Here is an 11,939-nt window from a genome sequence, read left to right on the forward strand (position 1 = left end):
AGACTGAAGGAGCTCAGAGCTCAGCTCTGCGCATCCAGCACCTATCTGCCTCCGTGATGACAACACGCAGGGACGGAGACTCCGCCCACCCCACGCCCGGAGAAACTCTCCGTGTTCACAGTGATTTCCACAGCTGCGTTGGTTTCATCTGCCGAAGAGACGGAAAACAGACCAGTGTCCACCACAAGCTTACGGACCACAAGCTTACGGACGACAATGAGCCTGTCATGTAGACTGAGTCCGGCGGTCTTGTTGCCATTAACCACTTGACTATTTTAGGCTATGAGCCCAATAAGCCCCATAGTGGCACCACCTGGTGAACTGCAGAAAAGTTGCTCTGCCTGAATTATAATAATAATAATAATAATAATAATAATAATAATAATAATAATGATAACAACAACAATAATAATAACGATAATGATGATAATAAATAACAACAATAATAACAATAATGATAATAATAATACTAACAATAGTGTTTTTTTTTCTGTTTTTGCTGGTTCAATTTGGAAGCAGGTTTTCACAGTTTTCTATATTCACGAACAATAAAACATTTGCCAAAATAAGCCAAAAAGCATATAATTCATATTTAATTGATTCAATTTTGAACCATAAAGGACCCACAAACTACATTTCCCGAGTATCCCGTGGCATTCTCTCTGACGCAAAATGCTTGCGACATCTGTGTGTTTCCATGGAGCCGATAGAAGCTGAAAGCTCGACTTTGGGGATTAGCTAACAGCTAGGTAGTTAAGCTAGCTGGTGGTTGTTTTTCACGATGTCAGGACGCCAACATTTCGAGACTCTGTTTTCATTTGAGCTTCTGGTGGAATACATCCGAATCGAGAAAGCAAGGAAAGTGTCAGACGAGCTGGCTCTTGGAGTGCGGCTGCTGGATTTTCCGACGCTGCTCATTTACCAGCCTCAGCAGCGAAGAGGTGTCGTAAACCAACAGCAACACTATGGAGAGAGTCAGCAGGGGGAATACGCCTTTAACAGAGGGAAGTCTTGTCTGTTCAAAATGAACCTGGAGTCGCTGCACGCCCATCTAGCTAACACCCCTCTGTATGCGATGGTGCTGGATGTGAAGGAGGAGATCCCCAAACTAGTTGGGACCTCACTCATCTCACTGGCTGAAGTGATAGACGGGATCAGGAAGGATGTGACTGAACGTGGTCCCTCTACTCCCTCGTCTCATGGTGAAAGGGGGCTTGTTGGTGTATGCAACCTCATGGGGGAGAAAATTGGATCAGCATCTGTCAGTTATAAACTGCTAAGTCTGGGTGCTAGTTTACTGCCACATATCACAGAAAGGAGGGGCCTCGAACGCACCAGTGTACATGGAGAAATGAGCAGAAACGTCCAACACAGCAAACCGTCAAATGAGGATAAACAGGACAGTCATGCTTGCGTCGCCATGCAGGCTGAACACGAGCCAAGCAGCCAAACGCCTCAGACACTCAAAGAAGCTGAAAACAGCTATGAAGAAGAGTCAACTATATTTTGCCCACCGCATCTCTTTTACAGTAATTCTGCAGAGGAAAGAAGTAAAAATACAGGAGGGGTCCGCACATTACTGAATCTAGACTCAGAGGCTTTTACATCTGAAGACGCATACTCAGATGAAGAGATGCCTGAAAATATAACTGAGCGTCTAAGTTCTCCGATCATGGACCGGAGAGTGAGACATGAAGTGAAAACGCCAGGAAACCAAGAAACAAATAGGGTGACTCCAAATGTCCTCGGGGAAGCCGTGCAACGGTTGCCTCTGCTAAACGCTCTTCTCGTCGAGCTGTCGCAGTTGAACAGCCAGAGCCCCCACCAGCCCATGTCTATTCACCCCAATCTAGCATGGATTTACAGGCCTGCTTCCACAGAGCCTTCAGGCGGGCTTGGAAACACAGCACGAAAGGCGCAAACCAAATCATTAGAGAAAACCAGACAGGGGACTAGTCCCTTTTTAAAACATTTACATCCCCCCAGAAACTGTTCCACACCAGTAGTTGGGCCTGCATCTGTAAACGTGAAACACAAACAGGAGGAGGCTTTGATCGAGAGTAAAAGCTCCACTAAATCCAGGAAGAAGCTTCAATATGGTACAACTAAAACATTTAATCTAAGGCTGAAGCATATTTCTTCTCGTCAAGTAAAACGTCACGAGTGCAAAGAATTAATACAGGATGAAACGCAGTCAAGCAAGGCCAAAGGAAAGACGAAGTCAAGTAATAAGATCATGAAGTCCAGCAACAGAAAGTTAAATCAGGGCTCCAGTCTAAATGAAAATATTGAGACAATGATACAAAGCATCACAGTGGACTCTGCACTGCAAGAAACAATCGCACAAAAAGGGAAAGTTCCTGGTAAACAGGACGGGGGCTCTCTGAGAGTTCTCTCTGAGAGCGGCTTGAAATATTTTCACTTCTCCAGCGCGGATAGTGACAGTATTGCCCAAAGCAAAGACAAGAACCAGCATCATAGTGAATCAAATCAATCACAGTCTGAATCTGACAGACACAGAGAGAGAAGTGTGTATTCAGGAAGCAGCAGCCACAGCACCCCAAAATCTTCATTTTCAGACGGCAGCGGGGAAGCAAACGAGGAGGCAGACTACGCTGATGACTTTAACAGTCTCGAGCCCAGCGAGGCGTACTCTCCTGACCCAGAGAGTAGCCCCGAGCCCTCCAGAGCCAAGACTCCAAAGTCTCCAGCCCACCAGTGCATCTCAGACTCTGGCTCGGACCTTTTCCAGAGGAGAGCGGCGCTCCCCGTGCCCGCCAAAGCCCCCAGCTCACCACAGCGTTGTCTGAGGGGTACGCACATCATCCGACCTCGAACCCACGCCTCGGCCCTCAGCTTCTCCTCCTCCGACGGGGACAGAGACAGGTCGGCTTCCTTCCAAATGGTGTGCTCCAGAAATCGGATGACGGAGAGCAGCAGGGTAGAGAGGAGCTCTGGCGCTGTGAGTTTCATATCATCAAGAGGTCAGAGGAGTGAGTCAACCAAGAACAGCGGCTCAGGTAGAGGATTTTCTGCAGACTCTGTGTCCTCTTTTGAACCACAGGAGGCAGAGGAACTGGAGGATGAGCTTGGGTCACTGGATTTCAGAAAGGAGTACCAGCATATCTCTGAGCTAGTGGCCAACAAACTCCCTGGTTACACTATGTAAAGACAAAATGTGTAATTCCACATTATGAAGGGCTGCACTGTTTCCCTTAACCAAGTGAAGCACATGAGTAGAAGTGTTGCACTACACACATCTAGCAAATGTGTAATTGTGTAAGTTTTCCTTTCAGTTATGATGTCTGACAACATATTCAAATAAAGACAAGCGTTTTGTGGAAATATTTCTACGTCTTAATTGCTCAGTTAATGTGAGGCTACTGTCCATTTGCATTAAGTGTTGGACCATGAGTCTCTCAGTAACCTATAAGAGGATGGAAAATCTCTCCATGCACGCCGTCTATGCAAATCATTTAATTTATGAGCTTTCGTTTCCAGTGGAGCTGTCACACACTGAAAATCCCCCAGAGCTCCCAGGGCAGCTCCTGATTTCAGGGTTTTCCCTTTAAATACCACCTGCTACTTTGCATTTTTCTCTTGACATTATTCAACAAGAAAAACAGTATTTTCAGTGGGATGACTGAACCTTACTAGTTTGCAGAAATGGAAATGTACTATTATCATTATTAGTATTAGTACTATTATTGATTATATATTTCTTAAGTATATTTAGATCTTAGATATCAAGACTACATATTATTTTAATGTTAGTCCAATAAAATAATGTAACAGACGCTGACAGGGTCCATTTCACAGTATGAGTACTTTTACTCATAAAACATTTTTGTGACATGGATCCTTTTACTTAAGTAGAGCATATTTATACTTATTTTAGCGCTGCTAATAGTAAAGTAGGGCTGTTTTACCATCATATACATAAATGTTTTTCATAGTTGACCCTTTAAACCTAAATATTTAATGGTTATAAATTAGAACTTGTTTAACTATTGTATTATGTTTTCTACTGATGTTGGATTTACTCATTATGTAGACAAAAACCTCCATTCATATCATTCCACTCCTTGATATTCCTGTCCATACTTGTACATTTCACATTTTATTTTTATGATACATAGTATAAATATTCCGTAATGTAAATATTCCATAGTGTAAATATTTATTTATCATCACAACACATATTTATTTTGCTATTGCTTTATTTTCCAATGTTGCTTTTATTCACTCTTTCTTGTCTATTGTTGCTGCTGTAACATGTAAATTTCCCCCTATGGGGGGTCAATAAAAGAAGTCTAAATCTACATTAGCACAACTATGCTGGCCTGCTCTGGATTGTAGTGCCCACTGCGCATGCGTGACGTCCATGTGTACGGAAGAGCTGCAGCGGCGTGTTGAATGGTGTCAACTGAAATGTTCAAACACGTTTTTCTCACAGGACCTCCAGGTAACCCTTCACACCCGCTGTGCTGGCTGCTATTGAAGTGAAAGTCGGTGTAAATCCAGAACAGTCAGTCAGCTGTCTCAGTCAGGAAATGTTATCGTTGGTCATGATGAAAGTTAGCTTGTTTGAGCTATTTTGTCCGGATAACATCGAATTATAGAGGTACTGTTTTATGGTAACCAGCTATATGTGCTGTTGCTGTAGATCCCTCCCAAGATATATTATTATACATATATATATATATATATATATATATATATATATATATATATATATATATATATATATATATATATATATATATATATATATTATTATTGAATAATCAATCTCAGACATTATTTTAACTGTATGACTCATTCCTATTCAAATATGTATCATAGTTATATACATTTAGCATAGTGAGACTCATGGTTAAGCAGGAAGGATGCTAACATGTCTGGATTAAACATGTCCTAACATCATACAGTAAAGCTCTGCTGCACAGTGATGTTACAGTTGTTGTACATTGTCCCTTGTTTTGCTCACAGGTGTGGGTAAAACCACCCTGGTCCAGAAAGCCTGTGAAGCCTTGGTGTCCTCAGGAGTGGCAGTGGAAGGGTTTTACACAGAAGAGGTCAGAGAGGGAGGCCGGAGAGTCGGCTTTGATGTAGTCACAGTGACAGGAGAGAGGGGCCACCTGTCCAGAATCAGGTAGCACGGCTGTCACCCTATCCACATCCAACTACCTGCTCTCTTCTTTTAAATAACCTTCATCTTATTTTAACTTACAGAGACGCTCCCGGCTTGTCTCATGGCAGACGGGAATACACAGTCGGACAGTATGTGGTTGACTTGCCGTCGTTTGAAAACCTGGCCCTCCCCCTCTTCAGAAGTGTAAGACAGCAGCACATGCTTTTTCACCCTCATCAATAGGCCACAGTAAGCAAAACACTCCCTTTTCTCCCCACTTAACGAATCATCAAAGCATTGATTTTCTCAGAATTGATGGAATAATTGGAGGCTTGCAAACACATAAATTCCAGAGTGACATTTTTAGTGTTCGTGGTGCCGTCTGGCTGTCACTGACCGTGATTAATCCAGCATGTAAAGTGAGCCTGGAGAGACGCCCACACGAGTGCTGTAAAGGAAGGTGTCTATGCCCTGGCGGCACATATTCCACTTTCATCTCACTTGAAGCGTCTCTGTAATCACTGCAGATCACCCGTTGCGTTTAACATGCAAACAGTCACAGGCAAACAATCAGTCGGTGAGATGCGTACATACATGAGACATTAAAATGATGAGCGTTTCCCACATGGCCACCAATGAAACCTATTTATTCTTCTTATCAATAAATGTCCAAACTGACCTGGTTTCCTTTTATTTCTAAACAGGGGGTATTGCTTAATGCTAACTCTCTTGGTCTCCAGGTGGGGTCGGCAGATGGGGGCAGCAGGAAGGTGTTTGTCATCGACGAGATTGGCAAAATGGAGCTTTTCAGCCAGTCGTTCATCAGGGCAGTGAGACAGACCTTAGACGGCTCTTCCTGCACCATCCTGGGCACCATCCCCATCCCCAAGGGGAAACCGCTGGGTCTCGTGGAAGAGGTGCGGAGCAGGAGAGATGTCACGGTCTTCACTGTGAGTGCAACACTAGCACGCTCTCTGGGAGGGAAAAGGGAGATATTTAGGTCAGTTTAAGTCCAACAATAGCTATAGCGCTGTGTTTACACTGTATCCACTTGGTCTTAGGAGGGTCGTCAGTCTGCTTACTAGCGCAGAAGGGGCATGCCCTGCATTATCCCCTTGCTATAGCAGGATTAAGTCTAAATCATGCGTGACTGATTCAACAACAAAGGGTGGTCTCAAATGTCAAAATAATTTATCACGGAAGACTCAGTTATGGATATTGTCATGCAAAATACTCTCTATGCTAGGGTTGTTGTTATATCAAACAAGGTTAAGAGGCAGCATAAAAATTTTTGCCAAATGTATGATTGGTAATTTTACTTTTAAGACAGTAGGTCAGAGGTTAGATGTTTACAACATTTGGTTTGATAATCTCCAAGTGAACAGTGTGTTCTCGGAGGCTTAGATCCTACAGGGAAAGTCATCTGTTATCATGTTACTCGTCTCCGGCAGCGCAAGTTGAATAATTTTACATTATCTTGCCATCTTTAATGATTTTTGCTTATTTCTTTTTCCACTTTAGGTGACCAAGGAGAACAGAAATGCTATTCTGCAAGACATTTTAGCAGCACTACAAAATTGTCTGAAACATAATGTTGAGATCCAGAGCCACTAAAAGGGGAAAACCCTGCGATCTGCGTGCGTTTTTGCGCTGACAACAAGTTTTATTTGTGTCAGCGCATATATACAGCACACAGAGCCAGATCACGACTAGAGTGGATCCACTCACGCTTCATAACAGGACTGTGGCCCTACCTGAAGGGCATGCCGAGCTGCTGGAAGAGTTAGTGTGTCACATGCATGTATTTATGTACACAATTCTTTTTTTTTTATTTCTCGTACAGCCTTAAAATGGATTGCATGCTGAATAATTGATTGTGAGATGGAACACAGTGGGGGAATTATTCAGCTAGTGTGTAAATACCCCGAGCTCTCACAGCAAGGCTGGCAATCCTAAAGACAGCCCTGTTTTATTTTTTATTTAGCTATTGGTCTTGTAGAGAGTCCAGCGATGTTGCTCATTTATTAATATCTAACATTCATTTGTTTCAAAAGGACAAGTGGTACTGCTTTTCTTTTTTGCAGAGCAGTGCCCCTGTTTATTCATTTAGTTCTTTGCTATGTGAGCCTCCCTTGTGTTTGTCTGGTCAACCTGAGGATGTGCCATCAATCAATTTTTTAACAGCCATGTCCAATCCTTTCATGGTTCACTCACCTGCCACCATGAACAAAAAAATTTAAAATAAACAGTTATTGTCTTTCAACAATTGTTTTGTTTTTCTCTGATATTTCTCTCATATTTAAAAATGGAAGTGTTCATCGGCTTCAATCATGTTTTCATATTGAGCAGGACAAAGAAATATGCCTCACTTTTATTTCAGGGATTTTATGCTCTCTGCTCTAATTTCTATCCATGTGCAGTCAGATTACATTAAAGGATAAATAGTGCTACTGAATATAGGATTTTTCAGATGTCAGAGTGCATTTATGAAGCATTTATTCCAAGGACACAGCTCAGAAGAGAACTCTGAAGGGATTTACAGCTATAGAGTGAGATATGTCAAACTCAAAGAAAGGAGAAGCTCACTGTGCCTGTCAGCTGAGAATTAAAGCTGGCAAATCAATACTTTTCGCCTGATGAGCATTTGTTTCAGATGAAGTGGTTGTGTCTTCAATACATATACACAGGCTTACTAGGAATAGATGAAGTAAGGTTTTAGAGACTGAAGTAGTTCAAGAACGTTCAAGGTTCTCGAGCTTGTCGATAGCTGAGATCAGATACAGACTTGCTGCAAGTGGAATTTCATGGACTCGGCGTGAGCTCCAAAGTCTGGCAGTTGTATCAAAGTTTTTTTATAGAAACCTTCTGGCAAAGATATTTGTTTCAATACCAAAGCATCTTCAGGTCATTTCAAAGTGAAAATACATGGAAGGCGTTTTGGCTTGTTTTTTTTTTAATACTTCTTGTATAACTGATGTAACCTGTCAGGTTGGCTGCAGAAAGAGCTGCCAGCTGTGATCTGCGTCAGACGTGCTGCTGCGCCAGCATCTGTTCTGTGGTCACTGCTACCCCTGGATCAACCGGCAGTCACAGCCGCTGAATTGGCTTCAAAGTCAACATCGCAATGGTCGTATTTTTGAACTAACATGGAAAATGGCATTGCGTTGTTTTTATAGGCACAGACTTCGCCCGGGCAATTAGAGTTGATGGTATGGTTGATGGTTAGGGCAAGCCAAGCAGTGCTGCTGAAGGGGCTGCTGGAAGGTGATCCTCAGCACCCTGCAGCAGGGTAGCAGATGGGTTACGTAACAGTGGCAAAGCCTTTGCCAGTTTTGCCAAGCAAAGGGTGTGTGTGCGTGTGTGTGGTTGAATTTGACGTGTTGTGATGTAACTGTCAGCCATGCTGTCCATTTTGCGATAGCATTGGCAAATCACTTAACAGCGGCGTTTCCAGGGGCACCTCTGCAGTTGCCAGGGGATATGTGGAAAAACAGTGAAGTGGCTCGACTAAATATTTTTATTATAATGTTCTTTTATTTGAATAAATGTCCTCAAATTGAATCAGCATTCACACATATAGAGAGTGCGTGCAAACTAGGAGGGAAGTAAATAAGTTATTAACAACAACTAAGGGTAATGGAAAACTGGTTCAAATATTGTTGATGAAGGTGTACTTGATCTGTCTTCATCTGACAGAGAACTGATTTACAGTTTCACGATGTGTTTGAAATGTTCCATATCATCAGGCCACCCATATTGGATACAGTAGCAAAGAATTCAAAGCCATGAGGAGGATTATTTTTCCTTTTTCTGCACAGGAGAAAAACCCTTCCCATACTCAAAAAGACATTTCTATCTGAGCACTATATTTGATGGTAACATGGCCCAGAAGTGGTCGCATCAAACTTGCTACTTTACATTGTAAACGCTGGTGATCTGTTCATATATAACCATTGTGCAACTGTGATAATTGGACACACTGTCAGGGGGCTTGAGTGTATAGATGCGTCCTAAGCTGGAGGAGTGTTACGCAAAAAGCCATATAGAACAGCTTGAATGAATATGAAGTGAATTAATGTCCATATCGCAGAGATGCATTCGCACCATATCTGTGGGACAGATGTCTATGTGGCACCCTGTATCCTTTATCCCTCCACACATGGAGGACACAGAAATGCAAGGAGCTTACCAACAATCCAGGACAAAAGGGAGCTTGCTGGTGGGAGGGAGAGGGGGAAGGAGGGGTCGTGGGGTGGATGGTGGGGAGCTGGCGCTCAGATGAGGAAATTTCTCTCCAGTTATTGCACTTTGTGGTAGAAGCCCAGGAGGTACAATGACAGCTGGAGAGAGACGGGTGGGGGTGGGGGTGGGGGTGGGCGCGCATTGTGATGCTTTGTCCGAGAAGTCAGCGGCCAAAGTGCCAAACACAGCTGATGAAAATCTGACATATTGTTCGAAGACCATGTGGGAGATACACAAAAGCCTGCTCCAGCTTTAGCAAAGCTGGACTTCAAACTCTGTTTATTTCCCAAGATGATCGCATGATTTATTGAAAGATGTGGAGCTAAAGCTTCTTAGCATCTGTGATGGCAGATTTCTTAGGGTCTGCACATGGTAAATACTTAGCAATACTGCCTCAAATCAAGGTAATTTGTCAGTTTTTACCAGATATGTGAGTTCTCACAGTTTCTACCAAAAGGCTTTTCATGGCCCACATCAATTGTGATTTGAGATATGTTCTCAGAAAGCTTGAATTCACCTCATTGTGCTAATGGCATAACTAAGATCCGCTGGTCTTGACAGGTGGGCAGTTAATGTCAAACAGGATCCCAAGGCTGTGGAAATTAAGCCATCTGATCCGGGTTCCTAACTGCTATTCCACCCTGCTGCCCACCACCGATGATTCCGAAACCACTCTTCCCATTACATCACTTTCATGGGCTCCCTGGGGCTGCTGGAGGCAAACAGTCTTGAATTTCAAAGCCTGTGTCCAGGCCACCGGCACACCCTCCTGCAAGTCTACCTTTTGAGTCTGTGATCAAAACTCAAAGAAGCACGAGAATGAAAATAAAAAAGGAAAATCTTGCTTTGCTATATAATTAAAATAATGGATGAGAAGTATAAAACAAGTAGCACTTATCATTTTCCAAAAATACTGACATAAATCTATACTTATTTTGATCTGATGGGATTGCATGATACTAAAGGGCATTCGCTAACATTTTCCCTGTAAAAATCTGTGATCTGCAAAGAGTAATGCGTCCTCCCAAAGGCACAGGGACTATTTTCTATGTACAGCAGGGAAGGGGCAGAGGCCCGAGGACATTCTTCTCCTGTTACCCTACCTTGATGGCTCCTTTTGATCTCCAGATCTCTTTGAATAACTGTGCTGACCCCTGTGAGTCACTCTTTACTTGGCTGCATAACAAAACCTGGACCTTATCTCGCCTTTTGGAGCATATGTCATGTGGGCTGTTTGTAGTGGTTAGACAGAGGAAATGCAACAACCAAAGTGTGGAGAAGTGCGTTGGTGTTGTGTTTTGTGGCGCACTTATCCGTCTTCCCCGCTATATAATCCCACACTGAGAGAGGAAGCCTCCAGAGTGTGCTGACACACAAGTCGAGGGGGATCATCACTGTCTCTACAGGGGAGGCCTGAAATCTCCAGAGCTGTGAAGGAAGCAGTAGGAGCTGTCAGTAGATGATATGGAGGTCAGAGGGCAGAGAGAGGACACAAAGATCTGGGCAATGGTGATCAATCTATTGGCTGGTGCTGCGTCCCTCTGGGCCGCAAAGGATGTGGCTGTCGTTCCAAATTTGACATGAGAGGAAAAACACACAAAAAATCTCTTTAATGTGGAAGGGAAAAACCCAAATGTTTGTAGTCAATGCATATCGAGAAAATAGGTGCCATATGCGTGTGGAGCAACTATATGAATTTGCCAATCATATCCTGAATGTCGTTGTGGTTTATTAACTTGTCTTGCACGGAGAACACTAAGAACATATAGATCACTGCAGCGGCGCATGAACATGACTTATACAGGGATTCTGTATATAAACTGAACAAATGTAGGGTGTATTTTACAGGACTTTGAGGGGTTGAGTCATGCAGCATTCAGCTCTATACAGTCTCAATAATGATTCACAGACTGCTGACCTGCCATGATTAATGCCTCTGCTGGATGCTTTTGACAAATTTTCACCACAAATGTAAAGCTTTTCGAGCTGTTTCCATTTCATACGCTGCTGTAGCTGCTGTGTGCATGTGTGTATGCGTATATACGAGCCAAGACCACACTGTGATTTTTGGCACCGCTATATGAACTGAAAGGTGGTGCAGTGATTATTCAAAACTCAATTCTTCTTCTTCTTCTTCTTCTTTCTTTTATTTTGCACATGTGATAGGATGTTAATTTGAGAAAGCTGCAGTGTTTATAGCGTGACTTATATATCCGGAGGTTTGCCGCATGATTCATGGACATTTCAGCCTGTTTAGTGTCTGCGCCTGCAGTTTTCAGTAGTAAGCATGCACTCTTATATTTTCTTCAAAAGTTTTTAGCCTGTTCTAGTTGTTCATGTATTCCAGTCTTCTATATTTGTATCAAGTGACCAATTTCTTTGCCATTTCCTCCTCTGCTGTAACTAATCTGTCCCACAGACATCTTGTAGGGGGATCTCTGAGTATTTTGTAATGCTAAACAGTAGCATTTTAAAAACTCTTCATGCATGTGAGTGATTATGCAGCCATAGAATCTGTGGACAATGCTCGGTTCCTCTGCATAAATGCAATGTTGATTATGGA

The 11,939-nt window shown here is 42.9% G+C and overlaps 2 protein-coding genes across 3 annotated transcripts; both read left to right on the forward strand.

Annotated features, from left to right (window-relative positions):
* The first annotated feature begins 781 nt into the window (after positions 1 to 781).
* On the forward strand, positions 782 to 3,169 carry map10 (microtubule associated protein 10). The gene has a single exon (XM_070841607.1). The coding sequence runs from the start codon at positions 782 to 784 to the stop codon at positions 3,167 to 3,169; it is 2,388 nt and encodes a 795-aa protein (XP_070697708.1).
* A 1,223-nt stretch (positions 3,170 to 4,392) lies between these two features.
* ntpcr (nucleoside-triphosphatase, cancer-related) lies at positions 4,393 to 7,375 on the forward strand. Of its 2 annotated transcripts, none has more exons than XM_070840894.1 (5): positions 4,393 to 4,465; positions 4,993 to 5,155; positions 5,236 to 5,338; positions 5,875 to 6,084; positions 6,656 to 7,375. In XM_070840894.1, exons 1-5 carry the CDS (start codon positions 4,417 to 4,419, stop codon positions 6,746 to 6,748), a joined length of 618 nt encoding a protein of 205 aa, XP_070696995.1. In that variant the 5' UTR covers positions 4,393 to 4,416; the 3' UTR covers positions 6,749 to 7,375. The 2 variants fall into 2 exon arrangements, with proteins under 2 accessions (XP_070696995.1, XP_070696996.1); XM_070840895.1 differs by having other exon boundaries at positions 5,875 to 6,134; positions 6,656 to 6,725.
* The last annotated feature ends 4,564 nt before the right edge of the window (positions 7,376 to 11,939 follow it).

Source organism: Pempheris klunzingeri, chromosome 12 (assembly GCF_042242105.1).
Source record: "Pempheris klunzingeri isolate RE-2024b chromosome 12, fPemKlu1.hap1, whole genome shotgun sequence".
Taxonomy (NCBI): Eukaryota; Metazoa; Chordata; class Actinopteri; order Acropomatiformes; family Pempheridae; genus Pempheris; species Pempheris klunzingeri.